This window comes from Pogonomyrmex barbatus, unplaced genomic scaffold, assembly GCF_055798465.1.
Source record: "Pogonomyrmex barbatus isolate J1 unplaced genomic scaffold, ASM5579846v1 scaffold5, whole genome shotgun sequence".
NCBI classification, from domain to species: domain Eukaryota; kingdom Metazoa; phylum Arthropoda; class Insecta; order Hymenoptera; family Formicidae; genus Pogonomyrmex; species Pogonomyrmex barbatus.
In genome coordinates, this window is record NW_028297149.1 from 2295446 (window position 1) to 2322499 (window position 27054).

Below are 27054 nucleotides of genomic sequence, written 5' to 3' on the forward strand. Positions count from 1 at the left end.
CCGCATTTGGAGTACTACGTGATTCTTTATGCTAAAAGAAACAACTTTTCTCTTTAGTAAAATTGCATGCGACGAATAGTTTTTACAGTGGATCGGATTAAAAGTGACGAATGAGCGCGCGTATGTGCATAGCGGTCAGGGCTGGCGCGTGTTTCTCAGGCCGGCGCAGTCTGGTACTTAATCTTTGACGACTTCACGTACTATATTGTTGTTTAAAATATGATAAAAGTTAACAAAATAAATATTGTTTTCATCCTTTAACTATTTAATAAAAAAATTGTCTGATTTTGTAGCATTATCTCGAAATAAAAATAAATGTAAATACACTATGGTGTATGAACTGAGCATTCTATTAATTTAATTACTGCACAATTGCATATAACAAAAAAATATATTGAATTTAACGAAATATTTAGATACTATTGTATTATAAGAAAATTAATTTTTTATTTTTTGTGATTACATACTCACGTAATTAATAAGTATTCATTAAATTCAGTATTTTTTATTGTTATATACAATTGCGCATACAACAATAAAAAAATAATTAAAATAATAGAATGCTCAGTTCATCCACCATATAATTTACATTTATTTTTATTTCTAGATAATACTACGAAATCATATTTTTTTTATTGAATTGTTACGTAAAGGATGAATACAAATACTTATGTTGTTAACTTGTATTATATTTTAAACAATACAATACGTGAAGTCATCAAAGATTAAGTCCCAGGCCTGAAGAACGCCCGCCGGCCTTGACCGCTACGCACATACGCGCGCTCATTCGTCACTTTTAATTTGATTTACTGTAAAAACTACTCGTCGCACGCAATTATGCTAAAGGAAAAAGTTGTTTCTTGTAGCATAAAAAATCACGTAGCGTATTCCAAATGCGGGAGTTTTTGGGACACCCTATATATATATATATATATATATATATATATATATATGAAATGTGAAAATTTTATTTTAAAAAACGTCTCCCTCATCTCCGTGGTCATTCTCTTTTTCTCATTTTTTCTCGCTCTCGCTCGCTCCCTTTTGGCCCTTCATTGTTCTCTACTATTCTCTTTCGCACTTCTCTCTTGTCCTCTTTTACTCTTTCACTTCCTCCATCTCTCTCTCCACTCATTCTTTCCGCTCTCTCCCTCTCTCTCTCTCTCTCTCTCTCTCTCTCTCTCTCTCTCCTCTCTCTCTCTCTCTCTCTCTCTCTCTCTCTCTCTCTCTCTCTCTGGCGGTTACTCGCACAACTCACACTCGCGCGTCACATGGAAATAATTAGAGACCGTTTACAAAATAACGAACTTTAATAAGCACAACAATTAAATACACACAGGTCGTGATACAATCTCCCGTTCGCGCATCTCCTCTCAAATCTGTCTCACAATTCTCTCTGATGAATCTCTTTTTTAAATCAATCGATAAACATAACGACGGCGCGTTGAAGGACAAGGAACGACCTTTTTAATATTACTCGGGGGCCAAAAGCGAGCAAATCATCGCTCGACCACAACACTACCTAAAAGACATCAATCACCGTAAAGAAATATGGTCAGTTCTATCTAAAAGCTCTCGTCCATATAAATAATGATAAAAATTTTTCAAAGAATTCACAATCGCTAATAACTCGTGACGAGTCACAGTAATTCCTTTCTGTTTTGCTAAAGACTCGGCTATAATGTGCGATAACCTTTTCCCTATCTTCCTGTATTTACGACAAAACAGCGCCAATACCACGATTAGAAGCATCAATATCAAGAATAAATTTCCCTGTTTCGGAGGGAAAGGATAAAATAGGGGAAGAAACCAAAAATTGTTTTAACTTTTCAAATGTCTCCTGACACTGTTCGTTCTATGAAAATCTATTGATTTTCCGTTAAAGAAAACAAAGTCTTAGCAATCAAAGAAAAACCTTTCACAAATTTTCTTTAATATGAATAAAATCTTAACAAGCTACGTATCTGCTTCTTATTCCGAGGAACAGGCCAATTCCGTACACAAACAATCTTCTCAGAATCTGTTCTCAGAAATCCTTTCTCTAGAAACCTCATGGCCTAAATATTTTACCCTTCTACAAAAGAAAGAACATTTTTTTGGATTAATCTTCAAATTCGCCGATCTCAAACGAAGAAAAACTTCCCAAAGATTATTTAACATTCCTTCAAAAGTTTTGTTGTAAATGTGCTGTAAATAGTGTTTGGAAAGCGAGATAAGCTACATAAGAATACATAATAAAAAATAGGGATTTTTATTTAAAAAAACATTAATGATCTTGATCTGATTTTGACAAGGCTACTCAAAGTCAAATCCACATTTCTAACATGTGTCCCCCTTCAAGCCATGCAATTTTCGTTCGAAAAATTTTTCAATAAAATCATCGATTCGCGAGATAATTGATCATATCACTTAAAATAAAACACTCTGTATATATATATATATATATATATATATATGTATATATGTGTATATATATATATTTTGGGACACCCTGTATATATGTGTACACACACACACACACACACACACACACACACACACACACACACACACACACACACACACACACACACACATACAAGGTGTCCCAAAATTCCCGCATTTGGAGTACATTATGTAATTTTTTATAAAAGAAACAACTAAAAGAAACAACTTTTTCCTTCAGCAACATTGCGTGCGACGAGTAATTTTTACAGTAAATCAAATTAAAAGTGACGAATAAGCGCGCGTATGTGCGTAGCGATCAGAACCGGCGCGGCCTGGTACCTAATCTTTCACGACTTCATTATATTGTTTAAAATATGATAAAAGTTAATAAAATAAATATTGTTTTCATCCTTTAACGATTTAATATGTAACGATACACCTCCCGCGCATCGTTCTAGCTATAAATACGATCGGGCCCCGCGCCCGATACCAAACACACCGATCGTGGCACGCGCCCGTAAGACCGAACATATCGCCCATTGCGCGCGCACACAACACGCACTTGTCACGTGCGTATCAAATACCGCCCACGACCCGCGTTATTTTGCAAACTGCAAAATAACAAAACTCGACGGGTATATAAACCCGACCGATCCCCGGTAAAAAAAACCAGACTGATTCAATCCTCCGAACCGTCTTCAGAAACCACGATCAGGCATTCCTGATCTCCGCCGAGCATACTCGACACTATCATCCTGTGCAAAAGTGAAAAATCGGAACAGAGCATTTTCAGTCTCCGTCAAGCATACTTGTCACTTGTTTCTCCTATCTTCTAACTCTGAGACGGAGCATTCTCGGTCTCATCACTCCTGCCATCACATGAGCACACGGGACGGAGTATTCTCGGTCCTCGACAAGCATACTTGTTTCTCGTGTAAAATCCACAAGCAGGAGCGAGCATTCTCACTCGTAACATTTGAAAGCGCATCTATCACGCGGCAACAGCGAACAACGCGTCGTGCATTACTAGCACCATCGATGAACCGCCGTTTAATCAATCACGCGCCTACGCGATCAGTAGGCCCCGCCGTGAATCAATCACTCGCCCCGACGCACGCGCCTCGCACTCCGAGTGCACTCCGTATACTTTACGCGCATCGCAAGACGCACAACGAACAAGTCGCAACACATACCATACGCACCAACACCGCGCTGAGCGAATCTTTACCGTTGTGTATCCGCATTACCAAGTTAAATAAACATATTTATCCAATATCTGAGTCAGCTAACTTTTATTACTTCCAAACCCGATAACCGACGAGCACGTCCGCGCATCCGAACTCGCACGATATCGCCCGGCGAGGACGGATCGTTACATGGCGCCCGAACAGGGACTGTTTTAAAAGTTAATAAAAGTTAATAAAAGTTAAATGACCAAGTGGATACAGACACTTTCAAAAGCTGAAGCGATTCGCGCGACTGTTAAACGTCGAACCAGCCGATACACTCGACGAACTGCACCGTCAGCTCCGCCAGACCGTTAAACCTAGCACTATGGCTACTTAAAGCCGGATGCTCAACCAGTCTCGAACAAAACATTGCCCATATTTTTCGAAGCACTTTCCGTCCCGCCCGATGAATTGATACATGCAAAAATTATGAACCAAATGAGAAAATGGAGGTGCCATTTCGGTGAACGCGACACTCTCTCCTTCCTCGAATCACGAAACTACAACGACAATACGAATATACGGATGCATCCATGTTAGATGAATTACCCGAAATATTACGAGGAAACGCACTCGCTTGGTATTGCAATAACGTGAACGAATGATCAGCATAAGGAGAATTCTTGCACGCTTTTCGACGACAATACTGAAATGTTTCCAGGTTCATCTAACGCGTGAAATTCAGGACCGTCAACAAAAACGCGACGAGACATTTAAACAGTATTCTACCGTGATGCTCACAATAATATGCCGCGCAGAAAACTTTTCACGACAAGAAAAAGTCGACCGATTGTACGAGAACATACGTGCCGAATATAAAATTTACGTCCGACTCACTGACACCATCGACGTATACGACCTCGCAGATCAAGCCAAGGAATACGAAGATATTCAAAAAACCCGCACTCAAAAGGAAAACGGGAAGAAACAATTTACCCATGGAACCGCCAATATTGTAACCGTTGCACCTGTATACGATCAGTACCTGTTGGTGATGAAACAAGGATACGACCGCTTTAATTGTAAAAGACCGCTGAGAAAATTCTGTTCTCAATGCGGAAAACACGGGGTGCTTACAAAAGACTGTCATCCGCAGCCGGGGCTACACCGAACACATCCCGGCCGCAAACCGAGCAGGCTTAGAATATAGGCCCACGGCCCCATCTTGCCGTGTTTCTAGGCGGTTACTGAATTAGCGCACTCCTAGACATGAGGTCCGAGATCTCAATTATAAACGAGACCGCGAAAATAGCAAAAACGCTGCGGATACGACTGATCAAGAGGGAGGGGCAGGTGCACTTAGCCGATGGCACACTCACGATGACACTAAGAGAAGTTAAGCTACCGCTAGAAATACTGGGGTAACATTACGAACACATCTTCCACACCTTCCCCATAAAAGCTCGAAAGCCAGATGCTCATCGGAACAGACATATGAGCCCGACTGAATCTCATTATCCCGCCACAGCCGCACAATTATCCTTCCGATCATTTCCCGCACACATGACCCATTACATCCGGACTGGCGACGTGGACTGTGCAAGAAAACCGCCGTCTTGCAAAAATTTCTTTCCGACGAACTAGTGAAACTCAACGACGTTCGCAGTCCCACTAATAAAATCTTGCATACCATTTGAGTTAAAATAGACGTTCCAATTAAACAACGATACCGACCCCAAAACCTTGCAATGCAACGTATCATCGACGACAAAGTGCGAGAAATGGAGGCTATAATTGGAGGATATAATGGATGTAATTGAAATGCATGGACTCTAAGAGCGCATGGAGCTCATCAGTTGTAATCGTCAAAAAGAAGGAAGAAAGCAAGCCACGTTTTTGCATCGACTTCCGAAAAGTTAACGAAGTTACGCGACGCGTACCCCCTGCCGCATATAGTAGCCACACTAGATAAACTTCGCGGGGCCAAATATTTATCAATCCTTAATCTTAAACAAGGATACTGGCAGGTACCCCTATACCCGAAAGCCGTCCAATCACCGCCTTCACCGTACCAGGCCGGGGTTTAATGCAATTCCGGGTAATGCCATTCGGATTGTATTCCGCCCTGGCTATCTTCCAACGCCTGCTAGATAGCGTATTAGGCCCCGAGCTGGAACCCCACATTCGTGTATCTGGACGATATAGTCAGCCCTTCGTTTGAAAGCCATCTCAAACACCTTGCGGAAGTATTTCGAAGATTGCGCGAGGCCCATCTCCGCCTGAGCTTCGATAAATGCCACTTCTATGTAACCGAACTAAAATACCTGGGACATATTGTAGACTGACAAGGCATCCGAACTGAGCTAGATAAAGTACGCGTTGTCACACATTGGGCGCCCACGAATATCCGACAGATAAGACAATTCGTGGGAATAGCCTCCTGGTATCGACATTTCATACCGAATTTCTCTATCTTTGCGGCCCCATTAACTAAGCTAACGAAAAAAAACGCGAAGTGGTAATGGAGCTCAAGGGAGGACGACGCCTTCCGAAAGCTTATAAACAAGCGCTAACTTCCGCTTCGATACTCACTGGGTCCTGATTTCAAGCGATTTTATATTACCGATGCAAGTTCGTCCGGCCTCGGGGCGTATTAACTCAGCAATTCGAGGAGAGAGAACGCGTAATTGCTTACGCGAGTTGTATCTTAAACGGGACTGAGCGCAATTATAGCGCCACAGAGCTCGAGTGCCTGGCGTGTGGGGGATCCGCCACATGCGGAATTATCTAAAAAAATATGAATTCACAGTCATGACCGATCATCAAGCTCTTCGATGGCTCCAGCGACTGGAGTCATCGATCGGACGGCTCGGACGTTGAGCATTCGAGCTCCAACAGTACGCGTTTGACGTAAAATACCACCGGGGCCAGCTCAATCGCATAGCAGATACCCTTTCAAGATGTCCCGTTATCAGTGCCGTCCGTCCCCGCGTCACCTGCCCGTGATATCGCCGGCAATTCAAAAAGATCCGCCACAAATCGGGCGATTTCAAAGACTACCGCATCCGCTAGAACCGACTATATCATCTGTTGTTTCATTCGACTGATTTCTGTGACACGTCGGTCGCGGACCAATGGAAGGAATGCGTGCCGCGCGAGCGCCGACCCGAAGTGTTGCACCGAATGCACGACGAACCGCCGGGCACTTAGGCAAATAGTCAAAACGATCGCACGAACGGCCCGCTTCTATTATTGGCCCGGGATGTTCGTGGATATCGCCCGATACGTGCGAAATTGCGAAAACTGCCTTGCACGAGGTCACACAAGAATATCCAGCCGAATTTCTCCACCCGTCGCATGTATCCGGCGTATTCCATCTATTATTGAATAAAACAGACGCGGTTGCCGCGAAACTTTGTCCGAAATTTATCAGTCCGTTAATCATATGAAAAATCATATCGCCCGTTATTTTTAACCTGTGCGACGAACAGAGAAAGTGAAACCGTCACGTACATATCTTACGTACAGGACCTCAAGCCCGCGCCGACCGAAAACAAAGACGAAAACGTTAGCGACCCGGAACTAAAAACATTAGCGAAAACAATTCCGAATTGTCCAATGACGATGCTATCCGCGATTAAAATCGCCTGAGAGGGATAATCTACCGAGAACTATTCGGATATAAATATCGCCGCATCCGAGATGAAATTTCAAATAGCCACGTGCGAAATCTATCACCGAGCAACTAGCATGGACACCAATGACTTGGATCGATTCTGTCGCCGAAATCAAACTCCGGGAGATACAACTCAGAGTTCGAGATCCTGTGGGAACATTTGCTCCATGGCAGCCCTGTCCGCATGGAATCGTCCGGCCCGACCACGCGGTCTACACACGCACGGCGAGTATCGAAGCCCGGTACTTCTGTGGAGCGATCAACAGCTCAGCAGGTTCGGAAGTGGGAGGCTTTGCTCCACTCGCCTCCACCACCGCCGTCACGTCGCCTGAAGCCGGCACCTGGAACCACGCTGTGCCGCCAAATTGGCAGAACTATTCGGTGACATTACTGACCTCGATTTGGTCGACGACCCGCCAGCCAGCACTCCTACGGAGTTTCCGCCGCCGCCGAAACAGCCCGAGATGCTCAGCCAGCAGATCGCCAGGCCCGCAGGGGTGACCAGCGTCCGCACATCAACAGTCCGACCGCTAAACACACCGAGACGATGCGGCCGCTTGTCAGCCAACCAGCTGCCCCGATGATCCCGGCAACCGACCAGACGACGGCTCCAACGGGCCCAGGCCGAGCAGCCAATCTGGCTCTCAAATAGCGTTCGACTGCTGTTACCTCCGTTCCACCGCCTCATCATAGAGACACGATCCCCGAGAATCAAACATGACGCACCAAGGGCTACCGCCGTCCGCCCCGTATACGACCCTGTGCCACCACCAACGTCGACGTGAGCGACGGGACAAGTATAACGGTGCCCCACTTCGGCGCACATGTATCCCTCGTATACAAGGCCCATATCGGGGGTAAGAGATTCACGTTATGATTTGATCGAAGTGGCCAATGTAAATATATCCATGAATTTATGTAAATATATTCGTTAATAATTTTACATCGTTTGATTATTTGTCGTTCCTTCGTAAAGCGAGGGGTAACGATACGCTTCCCGCACCATTCTAGCTATAAGTGCGATCAGGCTCGATACCAAACACATCGATCATCGCGCGCGCGAGATCGAACATACCGCCCGTTGCGCGTGCACACGACACGCACTCGTCACGTGCGTGTCAAATACCGCCGACGATCCGCGTTATTTTGCAAACTACAAAATAACAAAACTCGGCGGGTATATAAACCCGGTCGATCACCGGTAAAAAAACCAGACTGATTCAATTCTCCGAATCGTCTTCAGAAACGATCAGGCATTCCTGATCTCCGCCGAGCATACTTGACACTGATATCATCCTGTGCAAAAAGTGAGAAATTGGGACAGGGTCCCCGTCAAGCATACTTAAGCTCTCGCTTCTCCGAGACAGAGCATTCTTAGTCTCAACGCTTCCTTCTACGAGCAAACCGGGACGGAGCATGTTCAGTTTCTATCAAGCATACTTGTTACTCGTTTCTCCTATTTTCCAACTCCGAGACGAAGCATTCTCGGTCTCATCACTCCTGCCATCACACAAACACACGAGACGGAGCATTCTCGATCCTCGACAAGCATACTTGTCTCTCATGTAAAAGCCACAAGCAAAAGCGAGCATTCTCATGACATCTCGTGACATTTGAAAGCGCATCTATTACGCGGCAACAGCGAACAACGCGTCGTGCATTACTAGCGCCATCGACGAACCGCCGTTTAACCAGTCACGCGCCTACGATAGATCCCGCTGCACGCGAACCAAATCACTCGTCCCGACGCACGTGCCTCGCACTCTGAGTGCACCCCGCATACTTTACGCGCACCGCAAGATGCACAACGAACAAGTCGTAACACATATCAACATCGCTAAGCGAATCTATACTGCTGTGTATCCGCATTACCGAATTAAATAAATATATTTATCCAATATCTGAGTCAGCTAACTTTTATTATTTCCGAATCCGGCAATCGACGAGCACGTCCGCGCATCCGAACTCGCACGACATCGCGAGGACCGTTATAAATAAAAAATTGTCTGATTTCGTAGCATTATCTCGAAATAAAAATAAATGTAAATAATATAGTGTATGAAGCAGCATTCACCATATTATTTACTAGCATTCTATTATTTTAATTACTGCGCAATTGCATATAACAATAAAAAATACTGAATTTAATGAATTATTTAGACTTCGTTAAATTTTTTGTTAATTTTAATTATTCATTAATTTCTTTTTTTCGTTAATTTATTTTTTAATTATTTTTTATTTTGGAAGCTTTACCATTAAATATACGTCGTATCATGCCGGAAATGCGGCAGCTTATGCAAGATACTTTTATTCACAAAGTCAATGCCTGCAAATAAGAGAATTGCATTTCGAACATCTTTTATAAATTTAAACTTTTAATCAGCCCTTTTCAGAGTTTACAACTATTATTATTAAAACTTACGAATATCTTTCTACATCACAAATACTTACGAATTGTGTTTTCTACTTTATTATTTTAACCGTTTAATCCATAGAATGTTTTCTTTTAACGGAATATGTAACACTTAATAACGAGAAATTGAACTTTTGAACTTTTGAACAATTATAAAAATAATTTAATCAAATTATTTTTTATGAAGAAAAATTTCTTGCAGAGCATATACGCAATATGTATAATACTTTAAATACAGTTATTCCAAAATATTTAAAATATTTTTATAATATTTTTGACATATTTTTAAAACAATTATTTATATAACGTCTAGATCATAATTATCAAAATTATTTATTTTATCAAATATAATTTTTCATACTTTTCTGATTTAAATAATTTTAATCTTTTATATCTTTATATCTTTTATAATCTTTTTAACTTCTCTGATACAAAATATTAGAAATAATTTTACACATTTACGAAATATGTGAAAAAGTTTCAAGATATCGGTACAATCGTTATTAAAATTATTCGTTCTTAATAATTAAATTAATCGTTATTAAAATTTTATGAAGTTATGTAATTATTGTAATGTATAATAATATTATAAAGATAAACATTTTTGTTTAATCTTTTGTTAATTTTTTCTGAGAAAATAAAGAGGGAACTAGCTTTCTCAAAATATCTTAAATTATAAATTTAAATATTTTATCTTTAAATACTATTATGAAAAAATCAATTTTTTGACTTTTCGTCATTACGTACTCACGTAATTAATAAGTATTCGTTAAATTCAGTATTTTTTTTATATTCATATGCAATTGCGTATACGACAAAAAAATAGTTAAAATAATGCTCAGTTCATACATATAATTTACATTTATTTTTATTTCCAGATGCTACAAAATTAGACTTCTTTTTATTGAATCGTTACGTAAAGGATGAAAACAATACTTATTTTGTTAACTTGTATTATATTTTAAACAATATAGTACGTGAAGTCAAGGATTAAATACTAGGTCGCGCCTGAGGAACGCACGCCAGCCTTGACCATTACGCACATACGTGCGCTCATTCGTCACTTTTAATCTAATCCACTGTAAAAACTATTCGTCGCACGTAATTTTGCTAAAGAAAAAAGTTGTTTCTTTTAGCATAAAGAATCACGTAGTATTCTAAATGCGGGAGTTTTGAGTATATATACAGGATGTCCCAAACTCCCTCATTTGGAGTATACTATGTAAATAAATATGAATTTTTTTTGACAACTATCACATGATACAATTTCGTTATTAAACAGATATTTTACGATGTTATGTTGCGATATTAATTGTGTAATATACAAATAAGTTCCGAAACAGAAATAATTTCTTAATAAGAATATTATTGTATATTTCTGTGATATTCTCGATATTGTAAGAGAACCCTCGTGGTGGAACCTTTACCACTTATCATATCACCATGTCTGAGCGCGCGAAATATCAGCTCTGTGATTAGTGAATTTTAATTGTCAATAATTTAAAAATTATTATAGCTAATTATTATAGCTTTGACATTTTCATATTAGAATTTTCGTGAAGAATTAGAATGTTCTAAAGAATCTACTCTTAAAAGAAAATGCGTTTTGGGACACCCTGTGTATTCGTGCGCGCGCACGCGTGTGGTGTGGTGTGTGTGTGTGTGTGTGTGTGTGTGTGTGTGTGTGTGTGTGTGTGTGTGTGTGTGTGTGTGTGTGTGTGTGTGTGTACACTTACTGACAAAAATTAAGAAACAAAGATTTCTCGTAATCAAAATCGAATACGCAATGTAAACAAACATGTTTGGAAAAGTTTAGTCTTCTCTCTGACAACAAATGTGGTTCGTATCATAAGTTATGTTACATATGGCAAAAAGGCAACATTTAACTGAAACCAAGAAGTGAAGAAAAATTGGTTAATATGTTTTAAAAAAATCAGAGAAAAATTGACATTGCAAAAGTGTTTGGTGTGAATAGTGCATTATTACAAAAATCATAAAATAATTTCAAGAATATGAAACTTTTAAAACGGCATGATGAACTGGCAGACTGCGAAAAATGGATCAAAAACTAGATCGCCGAATTGCAAAGCTCTCTAAATGCAATCCATTTTACATTGCTTCCGAAATTAAGAACCAATTGCGTCTCGAAAATATTAGCACGGAGAAAATTAGCCGTCGTTTAGATGAAAATAATCTTTTTTCATGCAAAGCATGTAAGAAATCATTTATTTCTAAAAAGAAAGATTGATTGAAATTCGTTGCAGAATATATTAACTGGCCTGTTATCGATTGGACAAAAATTTTATGAAGTGACGAAAGTAACTTCAATTTATTCGGAATTACTTCAGAAATAACGTGCGACGTCCTATTGGATAGCGATTTAATGTAAAATATCTTAAATCTACGATAAAATTTGGCGGTGGTAATGTGATATTGTGGGGGCGTTTACAAAGCAAAAAAAATTACACACACACAACACACACACACACACACACACACACACACACACACACACACACACACACACACACACACACACACATATATATATATGTATATATATAAGGTGTACTGCGAAACTTCTGCCACCGCTCATAGGAAAATAGATGAGATCGAGATGAATACAAAAGTTTCATACTTATTTAGCGATATTCGCAATAAGAACCGTGATATTAATTTTTGCAATTGTACTAATAACAGAAGTCTCGCGGTACACCCTGTATAATCTTTTTTTATCTTTGTAAAATTTGTTAATTTATGAAATTAGAAGTTAGTGTTACTTCTTAATTACATTTTTTGTATTAACTAAAAGTAGATTTATTGTTTGATACATATAAATTTTTTTATAAAATAAACTTTTTATATATCAAAATTTTTCTACGAAGTATTTTTTCATACAAATCAAAAATAACAAAGGATACATAAACTTGACATTCCTTGTTTACATTTAAAAAATAATTTTGTTCAGATTGGCTTTATTAATAATAAAAAGCTTTAATAATAAAAAGCTGAAATCACAATACAATATTAATATAACAAAGATGCAAATTAACATCACTATTTTTTTATGGCATATATCTCTGCATAACATAAATACCGAATTTAATCTTATACTTATAATACTTATTTATTATTTAACATTAAACCTAATAATTATTTGATTTATTTAATGAATTTTATTGATTTGAATATACTTTTTAAATATTTATTTGAATAAATTCCTGTTCTTAACATTTATCGGCAGCAGATATTATACATGCTATGATATCTTCGTTTATGATTCATGACGCATTGTATCTCAAGATCTTAATTTGTTCTGATTGATTTTGCTCCCCCCCTCCCTCTCCCCCCCCCCCCCCCCACACACACACACGTACGCACGTACGTACGCACGCATGCACGCACGTACAACATTCTGCTTTCATGTTTATGTTTTTAAGTTGAATTTCTTGTTATGACCAATAAATTCGACATGAGCTTAATATCATGCAAATGATGGCACATTAATCTCATCTAATTTCCTACTGATCTTAAATGTATTATTCAAATTTATTTGTCAAAATACTTTTGTTTGCAACGTGATGACGAAATAGAAAATAATAAAACAAAGGTGTAAAATTGTAATGTAAACAAATATAATGTTTATGGTTTTAGGAATTTTCAACTTATTGCGGTTAGATCTCTCGGCTAATTTTCTTCAGGATTTTCCTACTGATGCACTACATCATTTAACAGATTTGACATTTTTGAATGTATCCAATAATCTTATTACTGTAAGTATAATTTTCTTTATAATTAATATAAATTATCTTTATATGTAATATGTATTAGATGTACAAAAAAGTTCTGAGCTTTTTTTTGTAAAATTCAATCTTTCTTCAAAAACAAAAAAAAATATTAATCAGCGAAATATCCCCGTTTGCATCAATGACCTTTTGCCATCTTTCGGGTAGCTTGCGAATTTCTTGATGATAGAAACTCACCGGCTTCGAAGCGATAAAGTCATCAATGAATTTTCGTATCTCTTCAAATCTTATTGTGAAATGTGTATCAGCCAAATGATGCCTTAGCGACCGGAATAGGTAGTAATCGGAAGGCGCCATGTCTGGGCTATACGCCGCATGATGGAGAAGTTTCCAGCCTAACACAAAGATGTGGTCCTGAGTCGCTTTCGCAACATGTAGTCAAGCACTGTCATGAAGCAAGATCACTTTACAACGTCCTTGGCCAGTAAATGGCCTTTTTTCTTCTAATGCATCGCTCAAATTGGTCAATTGTTGTTGCTAGCGGTCTGCCGTGATTGTTCACCCGGTTGTAACAACTCGTAATATAACACACCTTTCCAATCCCACCAGATACAAAGCAAAACCTTCTTGGCGTGGATATTGGGCTTTGGCGTCGATGTAGAAGGTTGACCAGGGTCAACCCATGATTTTCTACGTTTAGGGTTATCATAAAGAATCCACTTTTCATCGCCTGTAATGATTTTGTGCAGAAAATCTTTTTTCCGGAATTTTGAAAGCAAAGTGAGTGCAGTGTCACGCCGACGATTTTTGTTGTCTTCGGACAATTCATGCGGAACCCATCTGCCTTCCTTCTGAACCTTTCCCATCGTATGTAAACGTACGTACGTAAAATGGTTTGCTGCGTAACGCCAAACTGTTCTGCAAGCTCCTTTTCAGTTTGTGCAGAGTTTATATGCAGCAGTACTTGCAATTCGTCCGTTTCAATCTTTTGAGAGCATCCAGCACGCGGTTCATCTTCAAGACTGAAATCTCCTTGGCGAAATTTTTGATACCATCTTTTACATGTAGTATGACTTACAGCATTCTCTCCATATGCAGCACAAATCATTGCAGTGGCTTCAGCAGCATTTTTCTTCAGATGAAACGCGAAATGGATGGAAAATCGAATATGCTCTTTTGTTATTGCCATCGTGAACACTACTGATTTTTGAGATTATGTGCATCAAACGCCAAACCGTATGGCATTTTAGAAGGCCAAATGTCAACGTTTTAAAACCGCAAAAGGGCGGGAAGATATATAAAATTTAAATTGTTATGTTCGGTTGTATGAAATCTAAAGCTCAGAACTTTTTTGTACACCTAATATTAGTATTTAACTGCATATTGGAAACGATTAAGGAATGATTAAGGGAATAGTTTGTCTCAAAGATGAAAACAGCAATTTTTTGGATTTTCGAAATGTACATGCTCTAATTAAGTGTTCATTCAAGCGATTAGATGAAATTCGAAAAATTTTTGAATTAAAATAGGCAACGTTCAGTTGAATGACTATATTGATTTATTAGTGCACCGAATTACTATATATTTGTTTATATTTGTATTTACGAAGAACTTATTGTTTTCTTTTTCATAACGTTCTCTCTAAAAGTTTTTCATGGATCGCGAATAGCAAATTAGTTATGTAATTGTAAAAATACTATTATTAATATAAAAATTATACTTGATAGGAGTATGGAATGTTGGGAAGATTTGATGATATTAGACCAATCGAAACTTAATACAGATATGGGATAATACAGGTATAAGATAAAATATAAAGAAATCTAATCAAAATCGAATAAAGGAGCTAAAGGAGTAGATCCTAGATCAAAACCAAAAAAAAGATCGATGGGTAATGTAGCGGTAGTATTTATTTGTCACTATGATCTCATTGTGGCAATAGAATAACATTGTTCGTGAATAGCCATTGGCGATTGGTTAAACATATGCGAATGCAGTAATCTTCGATCCACTATCGATTCATCACATTCCTTGTCGATCTTCTGTTGTTCCAAAAAGTTCTTTTCAGAATTCGCAGATTGATTATTTCAAAGTTTCCAATTTCTTCAGTGTCTTTATATTTTCTTGGCTCTCCAAGCCCATGAAGATTATGCAGAAATGGACATCGACAATGACAAAAAAAAATGGATAAAACTCTGCCAACCATGTTGTACCTCTCGAGACAACAAAAGAAAATTTTGAGATTCGGTCCTTCTGAAGGGTAACCCAAGAGGAGCGCTGATAGGAGTATGAGGGTAGTCTGGAAAAGTTTTGAGCCTAACATAGAAACAAGTATTTTTTTGGTCAAATATAGTTTTATTTTTCAACATAATCTCCTTTTAAGTCGATACACTTTTCCCATCGATACTCTAACCTCTTTAACCCCTCCAAATAGTAGTTGGCGTCTTGCTCCGCAAAATAGGCGTTTATGTATGCGATGACCTCCTCGTTCGATGAAAATCTCTATCTGAAGCTTAGAAAACAGGAAAAAGTCGCTGGGGGCCAAATCTGATGAATACGATGGGTGGTCAACCAATTCAAAGTGCAGTTCGTGAATTTTGGCGACCGCCGAAGTGTGAGCAGGTGCGTTATCTTGATGGAACAGCACCTTCTTCTTCTTCAAATGCGGCGTTTTTTTGCAATTTCTACCTTCAACTTATCAAGTAATGATGCGTAACGCTCCCGTTATTGTTTTATCTTTTTCAAGATAGTCGATACACACAATTCCGTGACTATCCCAAAAAACAGTCGCCATTATCTTCTCAGCTGATGAAACCGTCTCCATCTTTTTCGGAGCAGGTTCACCCTTTGCAGTCCATTGTTTTGACTGTTCTTTTGTCTCTGGAGTGTAGTGGTGGATTCAAGTTTCATCTACAGTTATGAATTGACGCAAAAAATCTGACTCGTTTCGCTTGAACCGCTCCAACAGGGCCTTGAAAATGTTCATTCGAATTCGTTTTTGGTCTAAAGTAAACAAGCGCGGCACCTAACGCGCGGATAGCTTGCGCATTTCTTCAGTCAATATATGACAAACGCGTTCTTTCGATATCCCCATAGCTTCTGCTATCTCTCTAACCTTGATTCGACGGTCGTCCAGTATCATTTAGTGAACATTTTCGATGTTATCAGCGGTAGTCGTAGTTTTTGGCCGTCCCGAACGCTCATCATCAACCAAGCTGGTATGACTACGTTTAAATTCAGCTGCCCATCTTTTTACGATGGCAAATGATGGGGCAGAGTCCCCGTAAACAGCGTCCAACTCGATTTTAATTTGCGCAGGCGTATTGCCTTTCAAATGTAAGAATTTAATCACGGCACGATATTCAATTTTTTCCATTTTTACAAAAACACTGACATCGACTGACACAAACGATTATCAAACAACAATTGAGCGTCCAAAATGACTGAAATTTTCACAAAAGTCTTTCAAAGCATATACTATTGTAGTATTAGAATGGTTTTGACGAGTAACGTCATCTTCATATTAAGGCTCAAAAACTTTTCAGATTACCCTCGTATGTAAAAATGAGAGGCCAACATCGCTCTGCAGTACCGATCGTGAGGATTTGAGAATATATACGTATATATATATATATATATATATAGTAATATATGTATATATATATATATATATATATATATGTGTGTATGATATTGGGTTGTTTAATGTGTTGTTCTAAACATGTTATTGCGATAAATATCATCATATGCCTCTGTGATCGAAAAGATACCTGCTCGGTAAGCAGAAGATGCAAATTTAATTGCTGGTTGAGATAATATTTTTCGCAAAAATAATAATTGCGAATTTTCACGACTGGTTCGTTGTCGGGCCTCGCCATGACGCATACCTTCCCTTCTTGTTTAGGTTGAATCATACTGTTCGTGCAAATTTCCTTTATTTTTTCCGTTATTACAAATTATTTTTTTTGAAATAAAATTCCAATGTATATTATATAATGTAATTATATATAAATGTCTCTCTCGCGTTAAATTACAATTACAATTTCAATCGGTTAATCGCGGAATGAGAAAATATGTCAAAAATTTAAAAACGGACTCCCACGATCCGCGATAAGGTAACCGTATTTTCTATTAAAATTCGCGGTATCGTATTGCCGCGTCCTCAATCGGACTATATGGTTAAATGTGCAACCTTCATCCGTGCGATGTTTAAGAATTCGCAATCTTGCATTTTCGGTGTAGTGCGAACTCGTTGCTATGCTAAAATGCAAAACATGGCTATTCGAGCTATTCGTGACTATTCGGGCCACAACAACTCATCATGCATTTTATTAAATTGTATAAATAAAATAACTTTCCATTTATATAGACAACAATGTTGCAATGTTTAAACCATTTACAAATAATGTTATTCTATTGCCAAAGTGAAATTGTATGAGTGATAAATGTGCACTGTCCATCGGCCACATGATCCGTCGGACTCATTTTTTTTTTTAAATTAGGATCCAATTATTTAAGCATTCGATTTTGATTAGATGTCTTTATATTTTACCTTTATGTCTCTGTCAAATTTCATGACAATTGGTTTTATATCACAAAATTTTTCCATTTTTGCATACACCTTTGAATTTTTCTCAAACTGTTTTTCTTGTAATTTGGCATTGTAAAAACCTTAGAAATCACCTTATATGGTAATAATACATAGATATATATCTATTTCTTGCCTTTCTGACTTCGAAAGAGATTTTATATCAATTTTAAATAAATTTTAATTTATCAACATATAATAAAAATAAAACATATTAAACATAATAATAATGCTCGCTGTATTACAAATATTACATACATAAGTATTATTCGTTTTGGTTTATTATTCAACCATAAAATTGCATTTGCGTTTTATCATTTTCTGCTGCTATCTTATTTTTCTAACCTCTGTATGAAATTCTCTTTCCTCGTCTTTGATTTTTTTTTCATCCAACTGATCCCCTTCTCTTTTTCTCCTAACAACTGATATAATCCTATATTATTTCTTATCGCAACTACGCAATTTGACGCTAAGTTTTCTAACGTTTCGGTCTCACTATGGCACAATCTACAGATATCCTCCTCTTGCTTGCTATGCCTGAATTTATTACCTAGTTCTTTGTTCCCGTATCTAAATCTCGCAAATATTTTTTGGAAACCTTTTTGACAATGTTTATTTAAATATTCCGGAGTTCCTATCATAATATAATTCTCTATGTCTCAATATAATTCTCTATGTCTTCTTTCGTATTCAGAGTTTTGAATCTTGTTATTGCATTTGTTTCTTTTATATCTTTTATCATAAGCATGTTCATTACTTCGTATTCTTATTCCCCCAAACTTTTGATTTCTATTCTCGACATCCTATTCCTACGTAAATACATTTCTCTTTCGAATTCTCATTCCATTTTATTTTCTTCGCCTTTGCTATTTTTCTTAAACATATTTTCAATACTTTATTATCTGACTTCTCTCTAATCCATTCCTCGAATGTGATTGCTCTTTTACCTGACTCCATTCTGATAAGATGCCTTTTCGTTTCTTCTCTTCTCTATGTATCCCGATGTATTCCAACCAAGCCCTAACAATCATTTTATAAATTTATCCTGACACCTTTCTATCGCTTCGTATTCTTTTCCACTCTAAATTTTTGCTTCGTACATTATAATGCTCTTTATGAATGGTCTTCTGAATGGTCAAACATCCATATTCTTCTTTTAAAATCTCTAGTAAATTTCCTTTGTCTTATCCCCCCTACATGATTCATAGCGCATATTACTTTTTAAATTGTTTTTTTAATATATCCGTCTGCTCTGTTATTTCTTTATAGTCCAGATATTTAAAATTATCTATTTCTTTCATTTTTATTCCATTCCATCATCCAGTCATAGCTCTTTTTTTCTTCGTCTTTCTTTCTTTCTGAACATCATCTTCGACTTCTCCTCAACTATTAAGGATTAATTCCCATTTCTCCAGAAATCTTGAGAAATTTTTCAGCATTTTCCTCATGTCATTGGCCTTCTTTGTCATTATCACCTGCATACGTTAGGCTTTATGTCTTTTCTTTGCTGTCATCAGTCTTCCGTTTGTTCCCCTCTGTTTCTTCTACAGCTGCTATGTATATTATGAACAGTGTTCAATGGGCTCAATAAACATTCTTGTCTTACTCTTGCTTCCATCCAGTATTCCTTGGAGTATATTCCATTTATTAAGACTGTGCTAATTATTTTTTTATATATCAGTAGAGTATCCGGCGAGTTTTAACCCATGGGGTTATAAGGAATGCGAATGTGCAGGAGAAATTCGCAGGCGCGGAATAGAGGAGGGGATGCTTCGTTGACAGTCCTTTAAAATATGCCGCCAAGGGAGGGGGTGGATGATGCCGAGGATAGTTCTATTTTCTTTTTTTGGGGAGGAGCTACGAAAAGATGGCTCTTCGACTCTTCGTAGTAATAAATACTGACACGTGTTTGTTCCTGTTTGGTCAAGCTCAAATATCTCCCTAGTAGAAGACAAATAAATTTTGACGCGGAATGGAAACTATAAAAATGAACAAATTCAGTAAAAAAAACATTATTCTTTTTATCGATGTTACACTAATAAATAATATTCCATCATAAATACCGAGTTTCTTAATCGGTAACCGTACATGTTAAGAGAAGCGCTGATAATTTGGCTGCTATAAACAAATTGCAACTCGAAGAATCTATGATCATGCTCCGATTTTGACAAAGGGACAAAGAAATTCTTGTACTTTCGTATAGACTTTTAAGGTTCTATCTCATTCATATATCTGTGGTGCGCATGTAGGCGATGCACAAGTATATGGGACCTATTTTTTAACGCCGTCCTTTCCGAATGGCAAATCTTTGAGCAGTTTCTGTGGACACAAAGAAAATACAGATATATATAGTAGATCATTGGCATGCGAGATCACAGTAGATGCCTTAGAAATCTAAGAAATCGATCAAATGTGACAGAAAAAAATAAATGGTGACCGTACGAATATCGAGAATTTAGTAATGGAAAATATCGAAAGTATGGATCCTGAAGACGCGAATATAGTGAACAAAATGTTTGAAGAAGAAATGAACATTGATGTTGAGGACGAAGAGTCTTCCGATGAAGAGTACGCGTTGTCTGATGATGGTGGTTGTATCAATGATCAGAGTGAGGACCTTACGGATCATTCTGCAGAGAAAATTCTAATGCATTCGGAACTCCATGCACTGAATCTCTTTAAAAAATACTCTATGATAGAATTTTATTATTCATCGGATGATGGTCTAATATGAGCCATAGTTCATCTGTTGGACACTGATACTAATGTAATGTATGCTGTTAGGAAGCATGAGATAGATTTTCTTGATGTGCTATACGGCCAATCTTGCTCCAACTGCAGGCAGTCTATGTATACAATAATTCCGTGCAACATGAGTCCAATTTGCACCAAGTGAAAAAGACAATATCATGAACGAGTCACATGCAAGTGCTCCGTGGAAGTGTGACATAATATAAAAAAATATGGAGCACTTCGAGCGAGTGCTCCATAATGAGCTGTTGGAACAGACCAGCCAGGTCGCTACGTTGGTGGAATGTTTCGCATGGATAACGATGCGACAAGTGCATTAAGCAACTCGAAGAACTCAGTCGTGTTAAGCGTTCTCGACTTACCATTGGAAATAGACAATCTGATGGCAAGAATCGCGCGACTTGCAGGTGCAAAAATTCAATTAGAGAGATGTTTCATGCACATCGGTGACGAATATGCGAGCACTAGTGAAAACAATAGATCTCTTGTTTGGCGAGAGATTGATACCGCGTTAGAACACGATTGATACCGTGTTCTAACTGGTGCAGTGATTAACGTGGATTATATCGAACCACGACGATTTTTAAAAGACGCTGATGGTACAGTGCTCGAACGAGTGCGAGACGCTGTAGAAAGACACGGTAGTGTGAAAGTGAACACCGCGTTTAATGGTGAGTTTGTGACAGGCGATAAACACGCCAATAAAAGTATAAACACTAAAAATAGTGAACTTTTTCGAACGTCAAATGTGCACGAGTGATACGAACAGCATGTCATCGAATCCACGGTGGCATCGCTCGAAGAGTACCAAAAACGTGACAGTGGATGGGCGCTATCGCGTCCTCTCAATCTGACTATAAATGTGAATAAACATAATCCTCTACACGCGAGACGTTACTTCGAGTTCTGCGGGAAATTATGTTAAAGCGGTGATCAACGTACAATCAACGAACAATGCGTGTTTCGTGTGATCGATCGTTGCGGCTGTGCATCCGATCGAAAGATATATAGATCGGAAATCATCGTACCCAAATTACATGTCAGTCTTGAATCTCCAAAATATTGAGTTTCCAGTGATATTGGATCAAATAAAAAAATTCGAAACTCACAACTCCATCTCCATTAACATTTACGGCTTCGAGGGAAAGGAGATTCTCCCGATATGATTAACAGCAAGGAAGATGGAGAAACACGTAAATTTAATGTGCAGGATCCGCGCGATGACAACGCGGGACACTTTACGTGTATCAAAAATCTATTCTGCCTCGTGAACTCGCAAATAAACAGAAAGAAATGCAAGAAATACTTTTACGACAGTATGTCGGTACGTATACATATTTTAATAAATTATATAATATTTTATAATTGTTTATTAAATGCTAAAAAGAATCATGGTCTCTCCTTGCAGATGCATTATTTTAATTCATTCGAGAAATTCGCACACGGTGGACTGCCAACGGATGAACGACTGTGTCATTCAATTGCCAAGCGAGAACGACAAGTGGCCCGAATTCAAGAACTATTGCAAAAAAGAACGACTTTCATTTATTGTCGCGGATCTGGAGTGCATACTGCGAAATATGGAATCAGAGGAAGAAGATGCGTCGTATACATATCAACTAGCGTTGAATACTACGTGCGATGCTCGTACGACGCGTTATCAACGTATCAATTTCGTCGCAGTGAGAACTGCGTTGCGTGATTCATGCAACAACTTGAAGACTTGACGTATCGTGTAAAAATTCTCTTATTCGCGAACGTCCCCGTGGAAACGTTGTCGAAAGAACAGTGGGAGGTTTATTATGACGTGACGTATTGTCATATTTGCGAAAAATCATTTGCACCGGACGACACGCGGGTATGCGATCATTGCTATCTTATCGGTCGTTACCGTGGTTCCGCGCATTCGAATTGCAACTTAAATTACAAAGACTTGCATTGTATTACCGTAGTATTCCACAATTTATCTTGTTATGACGCGCACTTTGTTATCATGAAAATAGCTATGGCATACGAAGGCAGAATCGTGCTGTCGATAATTAAGGAAAAATATATTTCGTTTACCAAACACGTTAAAGATGCCGCCGAGAAATCAGATTCGTGAAATTGCATACAATTACGATTCATTGATTAATACAAATTTTTAAGTATAAGCCTCGATAAATTGGCATCTTTTTTAAGCAGAGAAAAATTAAAAATTTTACGTTCTGAATTTTCCACGTTATCGAACGAGGATTTTGATTTATTGACATGTAAAGGTTGTAACAGAGCATATGTAAATGCTCCATTACTAAACATGCGCTATGCGGCCTACACTATTCGGGGCCACTCGACATCCTCGAACACGACCGAGCGATACATGCGCGCCGCTGACCTATCACGCGTCGACGGCATGACAGATCAGCTGTTTTGCTAAATAATTTTTAACAAATCACGTGTTGACACCTAGCGCAAAAATGGGTATATAAACCAACGAATTTCGACAAAAGAGACCAGTACCATTCAACCATCCGACCCATCCACTCCGATACTTCGATCCGATCTGACCGATACGACAGTAATACCAAACGTTCTCAGTATTATTCTCGTTCCTCTCCCGCCCGGAAAGTCGGAACGTTTTTGGACTTTTCTTCTGCGGAATACTGGGCGCTCGCGGTATTCTCATTTCCTTCACACACGAAAAGTCGAAACGTTCTCGGACTTTTTCCTCGATGTACGCGTTTAGGAATAGGATAGTTCAAATTGAAATTGCCGTAGATTCTTTATATTTATCTCGTGGATCGCCCGTTACACGTTCCAGCTAGGTTTACATCACACGTACCGAGCATGGATACACGCGGTAAACACATGTTCCGTGGAATTTGTGACGTGGCGCACATCTACGGTCCTCAAAATTAGGACGAGTGAACATTATTCGTCGCGCACGACTCGTGTTCGCTTCTCGCTCTCTATCGCTAAACATAATTCAATAGCGTTTTCTAATTCCGGCATTTCAACCGTCCTCTCGTATTCTGAACAAAGTTAGTAATCGTTGCCGCATTTGCCGTGAGAAGTGGAATGACCTTGTGTAAAGTATACACGAAGGCCGACCAAGAACCATAATTTGAAGCGATCTCGCAAGAAGATTTCCGATTTTCGTCACCGTGTTCTCGAAGATCTCCGTTAATTAACGCGAGAAGATTTCCGATGTGTCGTGCGCGAACCGCTCGGTATTTCGACTGCTGAAACTAGCGACAGCCATACTCTCCTCGACCATTAATTGTATGCGTGGTGAATAAACATAATTTTGTAAAATTAAACTGGAATTGTTCGATGAACGATCTTTCCACCTTAATACATGGTTCCTTCATAAGATGGAACTAGTCATCCGCGAACAAATTTAAAAATAAATGCAAAAGATATTGTGCCAAAACTTTTATTCATCTTCATCTTTATTAATATTTGCGCTCATTTTCTTTGTTCAAGAACAGGATCAGATGGGATTTCGAATTTTTTTGTGTAGAGATATACATTACAATAGAGAAGTAATCTGGAAGGGAGGCCAAAAACTGTTACCTGAGGATATTAGATATACAAATGTACAAATCTTAGTTTCGGAGCAGTCAGTAACTTAACATTGAGCGAAAAATTACGGACCAAATAAAATTACGATGAATAAAATATTTCTTGTATTAAATAATAACTATAACAACTATTTTAAATTATTAATTGTAGTTAAAAATGAAAATTTTAAACAATTGTTAATTAAATTAATTTTATTTTACATAATAATATAATACATATTTAACATAATAATATAATAAATAAATATTTTCTAGATTAAAAAAAAAGTGAAATAGGCAAGAATAGAACGGGTCGACAGATTGATAGTACAGGGTTGAGCGTCCAAACTACGCGATCTTGACGATGGACTTAACGCGACCAGTATATAAGAAACGCTATAAACTTTAAACCGATTTTTCTCGAAAACAGCTGAGCATGGCGTTCTATCCTTTTGTTTAAAATATTCTTCTAATAGAATACTGTAACATATATAAACCTTTTCAAAATCGGTGATCCTAAGTTCCTCCCCTTGTCAGTATTTATTATATGATGGAACATTATTTATTAGTGTAACATCGATAAAAAGAGTAATATTTTCGTTTTTACTGAATTTGTTCATTTTTATAATTCCGCATCGCTGCCAAAATTTATTTGTCTTCTATTTGAGAGATACTTGAGCTTGACCAAACAGGAACAAAGTAGTAGTGTATTACTAAGAAAAGTCGAAGAGCCATCTTTTCGCGACTCCTCTCAAAAAAAAAGAAAACAGAACCGCCCTCGGCGTCACTCCTCCTCTCCTTGGCGGCATAATTTAAAGGACTGTTGACAAAGCGTTCCCTCCTCTATCCCGCGCCTATGAATTCCCCTCGCACACTTCTTTGAGTCCCATGAGTTAGAATCTGCCTATATAGTGTTGTGGCCGAGCGGTAGTTCGGCTCGTTTTTGGTCTCCAAGTAATGTTGAGAAGATCGTTCCTTGCCAACGCGCCGTTGTTTACGACTATTGATTTATTGATTGAAGAGATTCAAATGAGATTCGTGCGAGACGATTTTGAAAGGTTTTGAAATTGTATAACGAGCTGTGTAAATAGTTGTTCTTCTTATTAAAATTCGTTCTTTATAAACAGCCTCTATTTATTTACGCGTGTTGCATGAGTGAGTGTTGTGCGAGTGACCATCGCGGAAGCGCGACAACACCTTACTTATATCTCTTCTATTTTCCTTATCAAGTATCTATTCATTCTTTTTTTCTTCGTTATTGCCCATAATTTCTCTTTATTTACGATATCGATGCTACTTTCAAATTTGCAAAAAAATGCGTACACTTTTCGTTCTTTTTTGTTTTTTTTCTATCTTGTTTTTCTTCTCTCCCGTTTATTTTAGTCTATAAATATTGTCTATTTATTGTGTTGTAATTTTTCTTAAATTTTGTGTCTGGTAAAATCTTGTATTTCTCTATTTCCTGTATGGCGAAGATTATATCTCAATATTGATAAAATGATTTTTATTTATGTTTTATATTACTTATGTTTACAAACAATTAATTTTTTCTGCAGGAAATAAAACGGATACATCTATTAAATTTGGACAAGTTACAAGTATTGGATTTGAGTCGTAATAATATAGATCGACTCGGCATTAATACGTTCTCCAGCCTTATTACTCTCACAAGATTGGATCTGAGTCTCAACGCGCTGCGCACGGTACATTGTCCAATAAGAATTAGTCATAAAAGCAGTTACGATTAGAAATCTAATTTTAATATACTTGATTTGTTTGCAACAACAACAACAACAACAATAATAATAATAACAAAGACCGATTCATGGCAAGCAGGATCTTAGTTGCTAAATTTTTATTTGAAATAAATTCAATAATTATATAACCAACTACCACTTAGTTTAGCAGGCTCTCAACGTAGTGATTCTATAATAGTGCAGTATCAAATAATTTTTGATATCGATTAAAATCGCTTTTATTATCCCCCCCCCTCACGCAAATTATATATTGTGAAAAATATCATCTTAGCCAGGGATCGAATATGGATCGCCTGCTCTCCGAGCAGGCATCTTATCTATTAGACCATTGAGGCATATAGTAATATTTATCGCAATACTTAGATAAATAATGTATTGAATGTTTTCGATACGTAAAAATAAACAATAAATTGATATCAGCCGGTTTCATGTTAACAATAATAACAAAGATCAATTCATGGCAAGCAGGATCTTGGTTGCTAAATTTTTATTTGAAATAAATTCAATAATTATATCACCAACTACGTGCTACTTAGTTTAGCAAACTTTTTAGTGATTCTATAATAATTCGATATCAAATAATATTTAATGTCGATTAAAATTCCTTTTATTATCCTCCCCACCCCCCCACGCAAATTATATATTGCAAAAACCATCACCTCAGACAGGGATCGAAATTTAACAGGTTCGATCTCTGGTTGAGGTGATATTTTCCGCAATATATAATTCGAGTGGGGGGGATAATAAAAGGGATTTTAATCGATATCAAAAATTATTTGATATCGAATTATTATACAATCACTACGTTGAAAGTCTACTAAACTAGCAGCTCGAAGTTGGTGATATGAATTATTAAATTTATTTCAAATTAAAATTTAGCAACCAAGATTCCGCTTGTCATGCATCAGTCTTTGTTATTATTGTTGTATACATGAAACCAGCTGGTATCAATTTATTGTTTAATAATAATAATAATAATAATAAT

General features: G+C 37.6%; 1 protein-coding gene and 1 non-coding gene across 8 annotated transcripts in view; one reads left to right on the forward strand and one right to left on the reverse strand.

The window, feature by feature from the left end:
* The window catches only part of LOC105424069 (uncharacterized), a 474166-nt gene that overhangs the window by 255017 nt on the left and 192095 nt on the right, over positions 1 to 27054 (forward strand). For all 7 annotated transcript variants that reach the window (XR_016140339.1, XR_016140340.1, XM_089081487.1 and 4 more), the window contains 2 exons: positions 13340 to 13458; positions 25869 to 26015. Coding sequence is in view for 5 of the 7 variants with exons in the window: in XM_089081487.1 (XP_088937613.1) it covers positions 13340 to 13458; positions 25869 to 26015 (266 nt within the window). In the remaining 2 variants the exon portion in view is untranslated. The remainder of the gene's footprint in view (positions 1 to 13339; positions 13459 to 25868; positions 26016 to 27054) is intronic.
* LOC112552396 (transfer RNA isoleucine (anticodon GAU)) overlaps positions 1 to 27054 on the reverse strand; it is a 134954-nt gene that overhangs the window by 18697 nt on the left and 89203 nt on the right. The window lies entirely within an intron of this gene.